This window comes from Salmo salar, chromosome 06 (assembly GCF_965601325.2).
Source record: "Salmo salar chromosome 06, fSalSal1, whole genome shotgun sequence".
Lineage (NCBI taxonomy): Eukaryota > Metazoa > Chordata > Actinopteri > Salmoniformes > Salmonidae > Salmo > Salmo salar.
In genome coordinates, this window is record NC_138296.1 from 70,329,519 (window position 1) to 70,348,096 (window position 18,578).

General features: G+C 39.4%; 2 protein-coding genes across 4 annotated transcripts; both read right to left on the reverse strand.

Annotated features, from left to right (window-relative positions):
• Positions 1-191: 191 nt before the first annotated feature.
• On the reverse strand, positions 192-13,900 carry LOC123743479 (BRO1 domain-containing protein BROX). 3 transcript variants are annotated; one of them, XM_045720893.2, is made up of 13 exons: positions 13,342-13,900; positions 12,524-12,654; positions 7,272-7,378; positions 7,004-7,100; positions 4,628-4,723; positions 4,395-4,467; positions 3,987-4,092; positions 3,688-3,777; positions 3,466-3,551; positions 3,284-3,365; positions 3,026-3,176; positions 2,772-2,931; positions 192-2,590 (listed from the first exon to the last, which is right to left on the reverse strand). In XM_045720893.2, exons 2-13 carry the CDS (start codon positions 12,622-12,624, stop codon positions 2,504-2,506), a joined length of 1,236 nt encoding a protein of 411 aa, XP_045576849.1. In that variant the 5' UTR covers positions 12,625-12,654; positions 13,342-13,900; the 3' UTR covers positions 192-2,503. The 3 variants fall into 3 exon arrangements, with proteins under 3 accessions (XP_045576849.1, XP_045576848.1, XP_045576850.1); XM_045720892.2 differs by lacking the exon at positions 13,342-13,900 and adding an exon at positions 12,779-13,335; XM_045720894.2 differs by lacking the exon at positions 12,524-12,654.
• Positions 13,901-14,080: 180 nt separating this feature from the next.
• On the reverse strand, positions 14,081-17,922 carry LOC106607880 (alpha-1,6-mannosyl-glycoprotein 2-beta-N-acetylglucosaminyltransferase). The gene is made up of 2 exons (XM_014205344.3): positions 17,805-17,922; positions 14,081-17,698 (listed from the first exon to the last, which is right to left on the reverse strand). The coding sequence occupies exon 2, from the start codon at positions 17,434-17,436 to the stop codon at positions 16,192-16,194; it is 1,245 nt and encodes a 414-aa protein (XP_014060819.1). The 5' UTR covers positions 17,437-17,698; positions 17,805-17,922; the 3' UTR covers positions 14,081-16,191.
• Positions 17,923-18,578: the final 656 nt, after the last annotated feature.

Here is an 18,578-nt window from a genome sequence, read left to right on the forward strand (position 1 = left end):
TACTAATTTCAGTTTTCTTGTAAGGCTGAGGGTTGGGCTTGTTCCACTGTGTAGAATTTCAAGGTTTATTGTTAACTGCTATATGCAGTGATGTTGTTCCTCTGGCTAATGATACTTGAGTGCAGCACACACACCCCGTTCTTACATCAGGAAAATAAGTGTTTGATTGCGACATAAAATAGTAACCCAAGGTTTCTTGACATTTTTATTTGAAACATTTTCCATGAAGGGCACCATTAGATGAAGAGTAATGACCTTCAGGTTGACTTGTGTAAACATTGTTATGATACAGCAAACTGTTTTCATAAACGTGTTAATTAAAAATAAATATAATTGGTCCTTAAATGTGAAAATTAATTGTTCCAAGAATAAAAAGGTATTGTAGAGATAATATATGTTGTATATGTTCTTAATTTCTGTGTGACTAATAAGATTTAAAGTGCAAAGGCATTATAATGTGCTTTGAGGTTGAACAGAAAGAATGCACAATTTTCTTAATTGATTGGCAAGTTAGTATACCATACTGGAGGTTACTTTTTCCCCTATTGTACCTCCTCAGTAGATGCTAGCTGTCATTAACATATTTTCAAAAACAACTCTTAGGCAATTACAGCAAATCAGTACTCTAAAAACTACAGTAATATGTATATCGTTGTCATTTACAGATAAAACAAACATTTGTAATTCATTTGACTAATTTACAGACATAGTAGGCTACTTCATCCAACAATTTTCCATGTGTAAAATAATGCGCCAAAGTACAACATTACTCCCTTCAATGAAATGGTTTAAGCAGTTTATGATTGACATCATATTTGAATGACATCAGATTGTCAAGTCCATTTCTTTCTTCATTAACCATTATTCTAGTGTTCCTGCACTTGTCAATCACTGATAAATCCAGTCTTAATTAGGGATAGGCCCCTTTTTTCTCCACTTCCTGTCTAAATGACATGGCCAAAGTAAACTGCCTGTAGCTCAGGCCCTGAAGCCAGGATTTGTATATAATTGGTACCATTGGAAAGAAAACACTTTGAAGTCTGTAGAAATGTTAAAATAATATAAGAGAATATAACACAATAGATAAGGTAGGAGAAAATGCTAAGAAAAACCAACCAGATTTTTTTTTTTAGCTCCCTGAATGCAATTCCTGGCTTCCACAGGGTGTCAGCAGTCTATGTTCAAGGTTTCAGGCTTGTAACTTCAAAAAGGAATGAGAAATATCGGTTTTAGAAGGTCACCGTCTTGGAAATTCGTGTTTGCACGCGCCATGAAGACATTACGCACCTGCTAAAACTGGTTTCCTATTGGACATACTTCTTTACGAAATAAAAATTATAGTTTGATTACATTTTACGGTCTCTGAGGAGTAAATAGAAACATATTTTGACTTGTTGAAACAAAGTTTAGGGGTAGATTTTCAGATTCCGTTCTCTGCAAGTTGAACGAGTGGATTACTCAAATCGATGGTGCCAACTAAACTGACCTTTTGGGATATAAAGGAGGATTTTATCTAACAAAACGACATAACATGTTATAGCTGGGACCCTTTGGATGACAAATCAAAGGAATATTTTCAAAAAGTGAATATTTAACCGTTATATGTGAACGTATGAAACCTGTGCCGGTGGAAAAATATTTTGAATTGCGCCCTTCCAGTTTCACCGGAAGTTGTCCCACTAGCGGGACACCGATCCTTTAGAAAAGAAACCATGGCTACTAGTCTTAGTTTTTTTTACAACAGTTTTCTGAGCGTCAGGAAGACCTACATCACCTTCCATATGGCAATGTTATGGAACGTTCAAAGGTTTCGTGTAAAACAGGCCTGCTCCTCTCTCATGCAGAGTAGTCATGCGTGACATTTCGATTTAGAACGTTCAGAACATCGAGCTTTCCTGAGAACTTCCCAGATGTTATTCCATGTTCCTACTGAACAGCCAGCCTTGTTCAGGTTATTCTGACCCAATACAAGCACCGCCTAGTCCTCAAGTCTCCAATAAAGAGGGGGATATTAAACAATGGTTATTATCATAAATACAGGCCATACCCAGCAATGACTAGCCTTGTGTATGAATAATGTGATACTGTATGTACAGTGTCCTTTCAGTTGCAAGAAAACTGATTCAATTAAGAGAATCTCAGCGATTGAAAAATAAAATTGAAAACATACGATTTCTTTCTACAAATGATTGGATACTCATCGTGGAGTGTTATAAGTTCTTACTATATTAATTGTCCGTTTCTTAAATGACAGCAATAAATAAAGATCCAAAATCCCCAACAGCACTAGTGAGAGAACATTTCAAATATAAAGTCTGACCCAATAATATTTGATCATGAACATAAAAAAATAGAAAACAACTATGTATAAAATGAACTACAACAGATGGTCATGATACTGTAAATCACTGATCATAAAACACTACAGATAAAACAAGCCAATGCATCAATAAATCCACGCAGTCATGTTTTTCTTGTCCTTGTCAACCCCCGTCATCTCTGTTTATGATATGACGCAGCCTGTATCTTTCTGAGGCTTCAAATCTGGTTCCTTCATTGGCTTAACGTCTTCTTCCTGCTTGGGTTTGGCCTGCAATCAAAATGGCGAGAGGGAAAAATGTAAAACCATTTGTTCCAGAACCAGACAAGCAAATTAACAAAATCCTTTGTGTCTTTACATGATTATTATCAGTAACAAGACAAAATATGTGAAGACAAAGCTACAGTAACCAAGTTATCTGTTGCAGTGCCAAATGTCTGAGCAGCATTACCTTCTCAGCTTTGGCCCCCTTGGTGAGGTCAAAAGTGGTATAGACTTCAGGGGTGCACTGCTCGCTGAGGGCTGGGAACTCAAAGGATATTGGCTCGGCCAGGCCATAGCTAGCCTTCAGCTCTAGCTGGGGCACCTCGGCCGGGACCTTGTGAAAGTATCTGGAGAAATGAAACGTGTGTATAAATGCTACAACTACTTACTGTTATTTACTATACAGAAATAAATGTTATTCTGGATGTGTGTGTGACTCACATGAATCCATTTTCTCTCTCGCACTTCTGCAATGTATTTTTGATCAGGCCACCCAGCGTGGTGAAGAAGAGCTGCTCAGAGGGTTTGGCTGTGCTACCCGGCCCTTTGGTCTGACGGTACTCTTTGCACAGAGCCTCGGCTCTGGAGTAGCCTAAACACAGCAAGCAAGCGCTATAAGTGTTTACAATTCTTAAGATGAAGAGACATCTGTGTAGTGCTTCAAAAATGCAAAACACAATCTTGCACAGAAATACCAACACTTTTCTGCTTCTTGGAGAGATCTTATTGACTCGCCACACTTGTCGCTCACGAGGAGAGTTTGTCCATGGTAGCAATATGCCTGGATGTGACAAATAATAGCATCATTAGAATTAGTATCTTAGTATTTACAAAACAATCAAAAACAAACTCTCAACAGTCTAGACTGCTCAAGGACATACATAGGCCATGTAGAAGTGCTGTTTCAGCTGGAGGTACTTCCTCCACTTACTGCTGCACTCTGGTTCCAGGGTGTTCAGTGTGTGGTCTGTGAAGACCGAGAGGATAACATTATTTTGAGTGATCAGGAGGACCAACAGTGGTTAGATCGAGACATTCCTATATAAGATCATTACAAAAATGCAACAAAGTCAGGATGTGACAGGAAACCCCTAAATACTTACCAGCTTTCTGGTAAAAGTTTGCGGTCTCGAAGGCCAAGGCTGCAATGAGAGTGGCGTTATGCTTGAGTTCAATCGCTCTGGCAATCGTCACTGCAAACATAAAAAATTAAGGTTAACAACTGCTGATATAATTTTACAGCATTATGATATTGTAAGTCCTGTTCTCACTCAGTGTAATCCCACATACACACTGCCATGAGATTGCCATAAGACTCCAGAGTTTTTCCAAGCCAAGACACGTTGTCAGGTCCTGACCCTAATAATTACGCAGAGAAGTTGATTGAGTCCAGCGTAGCTACCTTCCTGTGCCTCTGCTTTGCACTGGACCATGTAGGTGTCCATGACTCTGGGTTCTAGGTCCCGGCCCTTCTCCGCTGGGGTGATGAGGCGGGGGATGTGGACCTCCTACAGGGGAGAGACCAGAGAGGAGGACGGGTCTGCTGCCAGAAACAACCATGCACCAACAACCAGCAACTTGTGTTCAGGTTGATGATACTGTAATGTATTCACATTGTTCACCATGTGTTGAGGTTAATGTAAAGTGGGCAACATGGGAACCATATTTAATGGGTTTATCAGTGTGTTTTTTTTTGTTTACTTGCTGATTATCTCACTATGCAAAGTGACTTTAGGTGTCTTGAAAAGCACTTAAAATAAAACATATTAATATAATTATTGTCGTTATACAGAGACAATGAGCTAATCACCTTGAGGTGCTTGAAAATCCCAGCAGCAAATTTCAGGCTCCTGTGGACATCTTTTGCTTCTTCCTCAGTTACACTGAAAAGGGGTGAAATTTGAATGTTAATATGTTCCCTTTACAATATTGATATGTCAATGGAACAAGTGTGAAATTACATCAAGGTCATAAATTACCCATCTTGCAAAATCAGATATATTGTATGAGAATAAATTAGTAAAGCAGAAAATAAACACATACTTTTCCTTTCCTGCAAGTCTTGAGGCAAACTTGGTGTGCCAAATTGCAACATTGAAGGCCATGGAGACCAGTTCAAAAATAGCATCTTGTTGGGCACTAAAGGGACAATGGGACAGGATGTTAATAACAATAATAGTATTGGAGAGAGACTGTGTTTCAATAATGGACGGAAACATCTGTTTGAGGTGAGAGAACTAAATAAAATGTTGAGCCTGAGTAATGATGTAATAACACATTTATAAAATGTCAGCTGGAAATACAAAAGAACCAAGACAAGGCTATAAGTAGTTCTCAATTAAACATTACAACACAGTGCAGAGCATTTGATTTAGTTGCTGGGTGGCAAGGAGACCCCGAGCATAGTCAGAACTACACATTTCCAATTATTCCACATTTAGCTCTATCATCAGAGCATGCTTTTCATGTTCAGTAAACATAAATTGATCTTGTAAAATTTGATTCGTGAGGATAGCCTATCCATTGCATTCGGAAAGTATTCAGACCCCTTGACTTTTTCCACATTTTGTGACGCTACGAGCTTGACACGCCTGTATTCTCCCACTTTTCTCTGCAGATCCTCTCAAGCTCTGTCAGGTTGGATGGGGAGGGTCGATTGCTTCCTACAAGAGCACAAAACATGTACATTTCGAGACATCTTTGAAAAGCAAGTCAGGTAAAGAACTTTTTTTTTGTCTTGAAAGGGGCAGTGTTGAAATTTGAGACAAGCTTGAATAAGTTAAGTATAAGTTAAGTAGCCAATAGGCAGAGGGTAGCATAATTTGTCTGATTCTCTGTAATAATCAGGGATGCAAAATGGTGACTCTTTTTTGTGCACTGAAACATGCAAAAAAATGCTTGCTAGGGGAAAATGCAGGTTTTAACTAATTAAACAACAAATAATATGATCTAAATGATCAGTCTGTGTGTAAAATAAAAACTCATGAAGTACACTTCATCACCTTCTCACCTCTGTCTCCGTGGTTAGGCTTCTCACCTACCTCTTAGTTATCGTTCAAGGGAAGCACTGCTGTTAGTTAACTGTCAGACTGCCATTCCACTCTCCCGCTGTCTTTCCAGAGTGCACGCTGATGCTGTAACTAGCAAATTGGTTGTCTGTTCTTTCTTCAGTCGCATGCTGCATTCTGTTGTTATGTGAACGATTGGCTGATAATTGGATACAGCCAGTATTGCTCTAAACGCTCATCACTCGTTCGCATACAGCCAGTAGTCATCCAAAGCCCCCCCTGCTCAGTACCGAAAAAAATGAGTGCCCCTGTGACAACATTTTTGGACCACCCTTGTGGCCCCCCTAAATGTGGAGTATGAAATCATTTTTACATAAAACATTTTTGCTATCGTTCTTTTTTTACATCCTTTATTAGACAGTGGCAACGATGATGATTATGAACATGGTCTTTTGCCTGCAACGCAGTGAAGAAAACGACAACAATAACGTCTAATGTAACTGGCCCCACTAACAGTACAACTGGCCCCAGCTTGGCCCCCCCAGTTGAAATGGTCTAGAACCGCCACTGAGGGCTATCTTCTGTATACCACCTCCTACCTTGTCACAACACAACTGATTGGCTCAAATGCATTAAGATCTACAGAAATTCCACAAATTAACTTTTAACAAGGCACACCTGAGAATTGAAATGCATTACAGGTGAATACCTCATGAAGCTGGTTGAGGGAATGCCAAGAGGGTGCAAAGCTATCACCAAGGAAAAGTGTGGCTACATTGAAGAATCTCAAATATAAAATACATTTTGATTTGTTTAACACTTTTTTGGTTACTACGTGGTTTCATATGTGTTATTTCAAAGTTTTGATGTCTTCACTATTATTCTACAATGTAGAAAATAGTAAAAAATAAATAAAAACCCTTGAATGAGTAGGTGTGTACAAACTTTTGACTGGTACTGTATATCGTGAGGCTACACTGATGTATCTGAAATTACTTGATCATTTGATGTTTACTGACCATGAAAAGAATGCAGTTCTTTGCTGTATAACTCTGATGAAAGAGCAAAATTTGCACAATTGTTTTGCATGGAATAATCAGAAATGTGTAGTTCTGACTACGCTCTTCAAGAGGTGATATTACAATAAAATAGTGAACATTTATTTAACAATCCATTAAATGACACGCAGTTGTCAATGTTTTTAGCAGAGCTGGGAGTCTCCTTTCCCCGCAGCAGGCAAACTGAACACTCTGCACCATATTGTGGCGTTGTATTGATAACGACCTATTGTACTGTAACTAACACCTTGACTTACATTTACTGTATGTTGTATGTGTAGAGCTCTGACTGTGGGGCTGATGGAGGTAACTAACCACCTCTGTGAAACCACCTATGGGCTAGAAGGCTTTACCTTGGGGTGTTTCCTTGCAAAGTGTCAGTCCACTTGAAGTTCTGCATGAACCGAAGCTTGTTCTCTTGTTTGGTGCCATCCAGAGATGCAATGAATCCTATGTCATGTCAAGCAATCAAAAGACCATAAACTGATTATTAATAGAAAAAAAGGAATAGTGATGCATGATGAGCAGCGTGTAGAAAGATCACACAAAAAAAACACTACAAAACAGTGAGCACTGTTTAAGACAGAGGAGAAAAGGCATAAACAAACAGCACAAGTTCACCTTGTAAGAGTGAGAAATAAGTATCTGTGGCATTTTTCATGATCTCGGGATCACAGGTGGTATCTGTGAACATCTCCAAGAGTCTGGCCCTCGATGTCCTCAAGTCACTATTCAGAAGGAGAGAAATGTAAACGGTCAAGCAATCATGTGTTCTCAATTGACCCTTCGCTAAGCCCCGCAGCAGAATTTTGGGCAACCAATCGCAGTGCTCCAATGGAGAGCAAATGTTGTCGAGTCAGACACCTTGGATAAGCTCATGTTTTAAAAATCGCACGAAAGCCAGTGAGGGGTATGGCAAAACCAGAGAGTTTTCTTTAAAAATAAATGTTTAAATGGCTAAATAGTTGAACAGTGCACCAGGAGTACTTGCTACTCTGATTCCTGAAATGCAGAGTATTTTTTGAATTCGAAATTATACTTGTTACATTGTTTGCCACCTCAGCTGGTTAGCTAGCTCTGTCTCATTGACTGCCAAACGTTGCTAATGCTAGCTAGCTAGCCACTTATATAACTTGTTTTCTCAAAATGTATGTTAGCTAGCTAAGTTAATGTTATGAATACAACTCCCATATTGTCGACATCATAATACAATTTGAGAGCACTAGTTAGCTCCAAAAGTGGTGTCATGACGTGGCCCTCTTTGGGTATAGCGAGTACCATCCCCCTCTCTTTCACCATCTCTTTTCCCCCTACACCCAGGCTCTGTTATTTCAGGTCGTAAATTACTAGAAGCTCTCTTCCCCCCCCGGCCATGCAGTATAGAGAGAGGGTTCACAGTAGTACAAAGGAACAACTTCTACCTCACAGAACTTGAGAACTGAACAATATCCAGGCTGTGGAGAATGTTTAAACGGTCGGTGGAGAATTCAGCTACGACCGGTCCATTTTGTCTAATGTGTGTGACATCATGAGAGACAATACAGCCACATTACCATAACTCTGTTTATACAAGAGTCTCCGTTATGAGAATTGCATCTAATTATTGTATAAAATGAATGAGTAAAGATGAAACTATTTGTGAAATAATGTAATGTGATTTTAAACTGTTTAATGAAAAGGAATCCAATTCCCTTTAAAATGTAACTAAGTCATTGGCCCGCCCCATGAGCACAGACATTGATCTGGCATCATAGGACAGCCTTTTTCTGCTGTTCCGAATATAAACCCCACCTGGAGAAGCCCACTCCAGACCAAGAGTACCTCGATTACCGAGAGGGCTAAGGTTTGAGTAGAGACCATGCATTCTTCGGTTGTTGAATTCCTAACCAAACCACACCACATGGAACATTGGCTACACTGGTGGAAATGGTTCAACTCTGAGACTATCAATACCGACAGAATAAGAGCAAATCTTCGATACTAATTACTAGTCTGCAGCTAGAATTTATGCAAACTCAATGTGAAGACTGACAACCGCCGAAACATCTATTCTATAAGAACATTTCTGAATGGGACTCTAAAGTATCCATTCTAGCAACGAAAGACTTCATGGGAGAGAGAGAAGTTCAGATGAACTTTCCAACAGAAAGACGGACGATTCCAGACAGACACACTGAGCGTAAATATATATATATTGATTGCAATTATTCCCGAATGAGTGAGCGTTCATGTGCAAAGGATTAGCATTTCAATTATTATAATTATCAACTGTGTAGTGTCTTTTGTCTTTCGCGCCCTTCTCAGTCCCTTTGCCTACCAAGCATCATATTGGTTTACACATCCCCTATCATTTCCTTGTAACCATATCTACTTTGTTTGTTTGTTAATGCATTTCTGTGATTATTTAGTTAGTTAGTAAATAAATCATTAAGACAATTGATGTATGGATGACTCATAGTGAAGGCTGGGTTCGTGCAGATAACCAACAATTTACAACGTTTGGAATGAGACTAACGTGAGGTAAAGAATAATTCATTAATTAGAAGACTAATTGATCAGATATTAAAATATCTGAAAGGTTATATTAGGAAAATTCTAACTTTGTAATCTGAAGATTTTCCTTGGTGCCCCGACTTCCTAGTTATGGCCGATTAATTAGGGCCGATTTCAAGTTTTCATAACAATCGGTAATTAGCATTTTGGGATGCCGAGTATGGCCGATTACATTGCGCTCCACGAGAAGACAGCGTGGCAGGCTGAACACCTGTTACGCGAGTGCAGCAAGGAGCCAAGGTAAGTTGCTAGCTAGCATTAAAGTTATCTAAGAAAAAACAATCAATCTTAACATAATCACTAATTAACTACACATGGTTTATGATATTATTAGTTTATCTAGCTTGTCCTGCGTTGCATATAATCAATGCGGTGCCTGTTAATTTATCATCGAATCACAGCCTACTTCGCCAAACAGGTGATGATTTAACAAGTGCAAGTTGCACCAATGTGTACCTAACCATGAACATCAATGCCTTTCTTAGAATCAATACACAAGCATATTTTTTAAAACCTGCATATTTAGTTAATATTGCCTGCTAACATTAATTTATTTTAACTAGGGAAATTGTGTCACTTCTCTTGCGTTCTGTGCAACAGAGACAGGATATATGCAGCAGTTGGGCCGCCTGGCTCGTTGCGAACTGTGTGAAGACCATTTCTTTCTAACAAAGACCGTAATTCATTTGCCAGAATTGTATATAATTATGACATTACATTGAAGGTTGTGCAATGTAACAGCAATATTTAGACTTATGGATGCCACCCGTTAGATAAAATATGGAACGGTTCCGTATTTTGTTTTTCGAAATTGTAGTGTAGTGAGATAGAGATAGATAAAGAAAATAAATAATACATTCAAATAAATCGGTATTGAAAAATCATAATTGGTCGACCTCTACTTGCTACACTTAAGTGATAATGCCAGAGAAGCCGTTGCTTGGAGGATATATTGGCACGGGTGTTGTTAGGCACAAGACGAAGTTGAGGGCCGACAAACCATGCCAATATATCCTCCAAACACCGGCTTCGAGGGCATTATCACTTTTATGCAAAATAATAATGATTGATATATTTTCTGCTAAAAACATTATTTTTATGAATGTATTCATGCCATTTCATCCTTCGACAAGATATACAGTACCAGTCAAAAGTTTCGACACCTCAGTCAAGGGTTTTTGTTTATTTTTATATTTTCTACATTGTAGAATAGGGCTATCTTCTGTATACCACCCCTACCTTATCACAACACAACTGATTGGCTGAAATGCATTAAGGACAGACATTCCACAAATTAACTTTTAACAAGACATGCATTCCAGGTCACTACCTCATGAAGCTGGTTGAGAGAATGCCAAGAGTGTGCAAAGATGTCATGTGGCTACTATGAAGAATCTCAAATATAAAATATATTTTGATTTGTTTAACACTTTTTTGGTTACTACATTGATTCCATGTGTTATTTCATAGTTTTGATGTCTTCACTATTATTTTACAATACAGAAAATGGTAAAAATAAAGAAAAACCCTTGAATGAGTAGGTGTGTACAAACTTTTGACTGGTACTGTATTCCCGACACAAATCTAGGGTTGCTACCCAAGCCGGCTGGTAGTTCGTTTTATCGATTCCATTGCCAGAGACGTGACCCAGTCGTTCAGTCTTTTTGTTCCGTATCTATGGACGTGACCCAGTTGTTCGTTCTAAATGATCCAATGCCATACTGGCTGCCAACGTTCTTATCCCTTGCATGCTAGCTAGCCAACTATGGCTAACTTACAGTCACATCAAACAGTGCAGCCAGAACAACAAAGTAGCTGCATTTGCATAAGCAGTTTTCAAGTGACATTTATTTGGATACATCCATAACAATAAGCTAATGATGTGCGATTTCACCTGTCATATAAAATGTACATTCTCGTCAGGACACTTTTGTTCGAGAGATGGCCAAAAAAAAAAAAAACATGAGCTGGCGCACACCCAGAAAATAGTTTGTGTGGAGGTGCTGACTAACGGCGAATAAACTATAAACTATCAAAATAAAGAAAGTCGCACACTCCATGTGTAATCTCCCAGCAATTTAAGCTACAGAGCGAGCCTACAACACAGCTAACACAATCACTTCAAACTAAAGCTGGAAAGACCTCAAACTACCTGCACTTCGTTTCATTTTACCTGTTTTCTACCGATAGTTCTTTATATATACCCATGAAATTATGATGACTCATGGTTTCGACTGGCTGACTAAAGCTGCCTACCTGTCTGTCTTTCACCTACTGACACGTTCATTACTACGGGACAGCTGGAGATCGAATTTCAATATTGAAACATGTAAATGTCGGAGAAACAGACAGCAAGGTTTGTACAAATCTCCGCTGTTGGAAACTAAATGTTAGTCTAAAATAAATGTAAAATAATGTCTAGAGGCTTTTTATAGTGGAGATCAAGTTTATAAATTGCCTGGCTGGGCTGATGAGAGAGTGGATTGCGGAGTCAGATGGAACAGAGTAAATAGGCAATTTAAAGTCATAGATTTAGCCGGTGGTAACTTGTGGAATAGACACCTGCTGGAATGCGTTTTTAACCAAATCAGCATTCAGGATTAGACCCACCCGTTGTATAATACAAACATAATTTTACCAGGTTCCCGTGAACCAATTGTAATACCAGTCCACCACAACATACCCAAATGTTTCCTGATTAGCAAGGGGTAGTCTGAGTTCAATTTCATTGTGTATTAGAAACACAGTTTGAGATCATTGTCAGGGGATTTCGCCAGCGGTTGACTCAGGAATAGAGAGAAATAGTAATGGCGGAGTTAGTGCCCACAAAAGACGCCATGGCTTGTTGGACAAAGCCTATTTGGAAATGAATGCCGTTTTTGGATAAACACAGAAAATAAGGTCTGTGCTAAACACAGGCTTAGGAGATCTTATACGTGATGTTCTATGAGAAAATCTATATCAGCTAAGAATTTAAGTAATTAAAAAAAGCATATAAAGGCTTCATAATTCATAAAGGCCATGTTAACTGACTGATATTATCTCATAGGACAAAACGTATAAGATCTCCTAAGCCTGTGTTAACCTCACTTATTTTCTGCATTTACCCCAAAACCTGAGTCCACCTTAAGATAGGCTGAACGAACCTGAGGCAACTAATTTCCTGCAAGCTGGCAAGCTCTATTGGGCTTCCAGGGAAAAATGTTGTCAGAGGTTGTAAGAGTAACCAAAGTGAGGGGGCGGGGCTTAGCGAAGGGTCAATTGTCATAGAATGGATATCAATTGCAAATATCAATTGCAAAGTGTACACATGTACATACTTGCATATCTTATTTGCTGATGGGCTACCAGCAACTCCATAGAAGTTGAAGGAAACAGGTGCAGTTGCTTTCAATGGGTTTCGGTGGAACCAATGAGTCATTCTGTGGCTTGGATGGTAAAAGCTGGATGTCTGATAGATGAAGCATAGGGACAGGGACATCAATTAACAATATTCAAACATACATAATTGCATATAAATTGGCCTGATTATCTACAAATAAAAGACTGGTGATATGACAGTAAACGTATCTTACTTGTTGGCTGTGGCTTGATGACAACAATCAATGACGGTCTTGCTTTGACGTGTACACTGATGGCCTAGCAGCTAGCACAACTGCAATAGCTAAACTTAGCTAGCTTCTCACTATGTAGGCTAGACGTATTGTAAACCTCTTCCACACTACATTGTTCGTATAATGTTACTAGATAGCTACCAACTCAACTAAATAGACGTGAATATTACTAACGTAAACTAAATGATGGGGGGGTAAATTAGTCGGATTCCGTTGGTTTACGCTAGGAATCAAACAGAACGAGACGAAGACAGCCTTTACTGAATATGTCCAATATAAACTCTCGTTTTCGTTGCAAACGCTTCACGTTTGGAGTAAACGGTTTCCTTTGCAAAGACGTTTTGCAACGGTATACGACTAATGAATACCCACCCAAATGTGACAGCAGCAACTCCCAATTAGCTAGCTAACGTTAGCTACCTAGCGAACTAGCTTTCTAATTGCCTAATGCACAAATACGAAGAACGGAAATCTACAACCACAAGTCAAGTTTGTACAATATTATGGAAGTGATGTTTACGAACCTTGGATCTGAGATATTTGACAATCTGAAGATGCACTTCCGGAAATAAAGGCACAGAATGGATCTTGACCAGTGGAAAAAGCGTATTGAGTCATGTGACCACTTGCTGCTTCTTGGGACAGGTCTAGTATCCGCTTTTCTGCTTTAGCTGTAATGTTAATTAATTTGAATTAAAATTGTATAACTTATCACAGACCAGGTAAAACTATTGACTGAGAGCTTTGGGCATTTAATTTGCTCACATGGACCTATGACATTCATAACCAGCCCATTTACAAACCATGACTTCTGAAGATTGGCATCACAGCCTACGTTTTGTCTTACCATCTCATACTGTAGTTCCATTTCTTTGGAGAATAAAAACCAACACCAGAGCAAATAGACAGATATGCTATCCAAATGCTTATGTATGGCTATTGTAATATAAAGTAAAACATGGGCAGAAACACTATTTCAAGCTTTTGTCTAAACATAATTTCACAAATCAAATTAACATTTCCCAATAGGAATATTGCCACGTTCAAGTGCAAGTCGGAACTAGGAAACTCCGAAATGGCCAACTTGCTACCTGGTTGTAGTTATACAGGTGCCGCGTTCAACCAGTTAGCAAGTCGGACATTTCAGAGTTTCCTAGTTCCGACTAGCATGTGAATGCAGCATTTGGATCAGTTAACCAACAAGAAACAGTTTTAACAAAGAAATCTACAAAATATTGTGCTTTAAAATAAAAGGTGGGGGAGTATCAATCAAATGTATTTATGAAGCTCTTTTTACATCAGCAGATGTCACACAGTGCTATACAGAACCCCAGCCTAAAACCCCAAACAGCAAACAATGCAGATGTAGAAGCACAGTAACTAGGAAAAACTCCCTAGAAAGGCAGGAACCATGTATGAAACCTAGATAGGAACCAGGCTTTGAGGGGTTGCCAGTCCTCTTCTGGCTGTGCCAGGTGGATTATAAGAGTACATGGCAATTTAAAGCCAGATTGGAATAACCATTGGAGTAACCATTCAATGGCATTCAGCATTCATTTGTCATAGAAATATACAATGAGTATACAAAACATCAACAACACATGCTCTTTCCATGGACTAACCAGGTGAATCCAGGAGAAAGCTATGATCACTTATTGATGTCACTTGTTAAATCCACATCAATCAGTGTAGATGAAGGAGAGGTGACAGGTTAAAGAAGTATTTTTAAGCCTTAGACAATTGAGACATGGATTGTGTATATGTGCCATTCAGAGGGTGAATGGGCAAGACAAAAGATTTAAGTACCTTTGAAAGGGGTATGGTTGTAGGTGCCATGTGCACCAGTTGTCAAGAACTACAACGCTGCTGGGTTTCACACAACAGTTTCCCGGGTGTATCAAGAATTGCCCACCACTCAAAGGACATTTAGCCAACTTGACACATCTGTGGGAAGCATTGGAGTCAACATGGGCCAGCCTCCCTGTGGAATGCTTTCGACACCTTGTAGAGTCCATGCCCCAACAAATTGAGGGTGTTCTGAGGCCAAAAGGGGAGTGTGTGTGTGTGGGGGGGGGGGGGGGGGCAACTCAATATTAACAAGGTGTTCCTAATATTTGGTATACTCAGTGTATATTGCATATGAGATCTTAAACTACACATGGTATAACCAGCAGAAAGGGGAATGTCTACAAGGTACTGATTCATTAAATAATCAAATAAAAGAAGCAACTGCATCCTACACATTTCCACTACTGAAGGGAAACTCATCAATGCACCTTAGGTTACATTTATACCTGTATTTTAAAACAGATCCAAGGATGTCAGCCGGTTTAAAAAAAAAACAGGTGCATTGTCAAATGCAAAGGCATAGGAGATGGAAATAAACAGATTTCCCTTTTAGGCAAATTGTGTGTAGGGGAGGGAAGAGGAATATCGTGCAAGGCTATGAAAAATATTTGCTAAAGCAAAAATAGGTAATCTTTGTAAGGTCTTAATGATGAGAAAGCAAACACACACCAATATCAGTCAATTCCTGTTGTTCCAATGTAAAACTTTTTTTTTTTAACCACACATTTCAGTCAAACAAATGTCATACTGTAGGTTATGTACAGTAAGTAATTCCCCAGTAAAACCAATTGTCAGATACAAAGTGATCATTGGTTCAGTGGCATATATATAACAAGACATTTCATGATTGTCACTTTCTATATACAATATAACCTATAGCTGTGTGCATTACATATCAAACAATGACTTTTGCTGTTGTTTTTCTATTTGTACTGTATGCACCACATATCATTTAAAGCACAACTATTATAATTGTGGGTGGGTAAGGGATTCTGAAGCTGGACAAACGGCTCAACTCTCTAATCTGTTCTGAAGAATGTATACAAATGGCAATGATCTAACATGTAATAGAAGTCAAGGATGTATAACGCTGATTCAGTTTTGTTTTCTATGTAAAGTCATTTATGTGTACCATAATAATTAACTGCTGGTGCTGAAATATTGTGTTATTTTTTTATGAAGTATAACATCGCAATGCTTTACTTTAACTAAAATTTGTCTTCATTTTTAAGAAATAAAAAGCAAACCCGGTTACATAAAAAGAGAAAGCAAAAATAATCAGCTTGTATATTCTGTTTTGAAAAATAAAGAAAATATTTGGCAATCATGTTACTTTTGGTAATAAGAGAAATAACAACCAAGCTATAAATCACACTGCTGCATACACACCATAACATACCCCCCCAAATGTTAAAAACACCAAAAATATAACACAATGCAGCCTTTGGAACCCTGAACATTTTAATGGCACTTATTTCCTCAAACCTCTCAGTACATCAAAAAGATGAGAATGAGAAGTTCATTGTTTATAGACGTTTGGCATAGTTATTACAAAGGACATGGTCACGGATATCACCCCACCCTCCGTTTTTCATATGAGCCTTGTGCTCCACTGAATCTGCGTTTGTTAGGGCCAGGGACTGAGGGAAGAGGGAGGCTTTGGCAAGCTTAACGGACTCCTGTGCTTTCTTTAGGGCCAGCTCAGGGCGACAGGCCTCTTTGTTCTGGTGCAGCCCACAGTTACCAGTATGGAGAACCCTGGACCCCTGTGCCACCAGCACTTTGAGTGGCTTGGAGATGCAAGTCCCTGACAGGTGCTGGAGGGTCCAGTCCCAGTTGTAGTCATCGTAGGAGCAGAAGTCATTGTTGCACCCCATTAGCTTGTAGTACACCTCTCTGGAGATGCCCATGCCAATGTTGTGCTTGGTAGACATCCACCCGGCAGTCTGCACCTTGTTGCTGAGCTTATCAAATTCTGCCAGGCCGTTGTGGTTGCCTAGTGCCAACATGTCACAGTCAGTGCAGCTGCTCTTCCTGTATCCAACCATCTCCTTGAAGAGGTGGTAGAGGTCGGGCAAGATGAAGTTATCCTCCTCGAGGAAGACAACAAAGCCACTGTAACCTTGCAGAGCTTGCACTCGCTCCCACACAAAGTGAAGTTTCCACCACCAGTGGTGTTTGGTCTGTGTGATGGAGGCTTCCCTATAGTGACCATACGAATCTGGATGCTCAGCGTTGAGGCATCCTGTTTTTAAAGCATCGTCCTTGGATATGTCTCGTGGACAGTCCCGTGAATCCTGCCCAGGAAACTCACTGGGATAGAGCTGTGTGCTGTAGGGGAAGTATATTTGCAAGACCTTGCAGAAAGTTATCCCTTGCACTATGTAATTGATTTCCTCTGAAAAATAGTCGTGGCTGAAAATCAGCAGTAAGTTGTGGACCTCAGCTGCATTTTCCAATGACTTGATGAGTATTTTGAGGTAGTCTGGTCTGTTGTGAACCTGAATAACCAGGACCAATTTAGGCTCCCCAGGATACTTGTCCGCATTCTGAACGTATTGCTTGTAATTGGCATTGTAAATGGACTTTATCAATTCTGGAACAGAACTGTACTGAAACTTTGCCATGTCATCAGACAACATGTTTTCCTGAGCGACAACACCCGTGACTTCATCATAAATGAATACACGTGTTGTGATCATGACAGTGGCAATAATAAAAGAAACACCAAGGATAATGAGCAGGTTCTTTTTGAGAAAACGTAGCCTCATTTTCGTAACGTTAAAGGCAACCTTTGGATACAATAATGATGGTTTGAATCACCTGACTATTGAAAGCGTCCTCGTCTTGTTTGCATTTGCCATTTTCGATGGAACCCAAATGCAGCAGTTTCCGCAGAACGTTACAAACTGACACGCGAAGAAATCGTTCGTTGATGATGACTCCTTTTGCTGACACGGATCTGCCAGTTCGGTTGATCGATATCATCTGTTGCTATTGTTGTTTAGAAGTTTAGCGATCGGCTGTAATCGCCTGTGAAAAGTAACAAGATTATGAAATAATGTATTATTCCCTATGTCAGACATTTTAGATTTGTTTCCATTCATGAAGTTAATTTACAGTGGTTGAGTTGACTTACCAAGAGCGAGGTGTCATGTATCACTACAATGCAATCCGGAAGAGTGTTTTAGGACTTTGGCCTGCCATATAGTGAACGTGTAACAAAATTGAGTGCTGACGTGTCCTATTCAGCCAACAGGAACAGGCAGAATTCTTGGTGAACGAATCAGTGGCCTATCTATGCTTGTGTATTACGGGACCTACACTATAGCCAACATCCATGACTTTGGAGAAGATCTGTTGAGAGTAATGGTATAGTTTATGCTATTCAGTGTTATATTAATTCAATTAAGAACGAGTTTCCAGTAATCAGAATATTACATTTTGGATAATTTGGGCATGTTCTTTCTTATGTCCAGGCCAGTGGCGATTTTAGCATGTACATCTTGGTGGGGTCCCCCCAAAAATATGTGGGATCCATGCCAGCAAAGCCACAACACAAGACAACACAACACTAAACAATAAATACATGAATTGCACTATACCACTGCTAACCCTGGCTATCAGCGGAGCCTTGTCTGGCAGCAGAACAGTTCATTCAGCCTCATTTACTGCCTTTAAAAAAAACATAGCTGATATGGCTGACTGGCTTAAACAAATGTGGTTTCTAATGACAATTGAGATGTACATACTATGGCATAAGGGGACGACAAGCGGTAAGAGGCAATCAATCCGTAATTATGATTAAATCCTTCATGAGCAAGCTAGGACAGACGTAGTCAATATAACTATTTGTTCAGCACTTTTGAAATGTACAGCGACAGAATTCAGAACACGGGCTGTTCCTATAGTG

Bases quoted from the DNA above. Each gene is read 5' to 3' on its own strand.
- LOC123743479 (XM_045720893.2), bottom strand. From the start codon at position 12,624: ATGACTCATTGGTTCCACCGAAACCCATTGAAAGCAACTGCACCTGTT. The intron at 3,552-3,687 runs GTAAGTATTTAG...CGGTCTTCACAG, and splicing joins AAACTTTTACCAGAAAGCTG to ACCACACACTGAACACCCTG. The intron at 2,591-2,771 runs GTAATGCTGCTC...TTTTGATTGCAG, and splicing joins AGGGGGCCAAAGCTGAGAAG to GCCAAACCCAAGCAGGAAGA.
- LOC106607880 (XM_014205344.3), bottom strand. From the start codon at position 17,436: ATGAGGCTACGTTTTCTCAAAAAGAACCTGCTCATTATCCTTGGTGTT.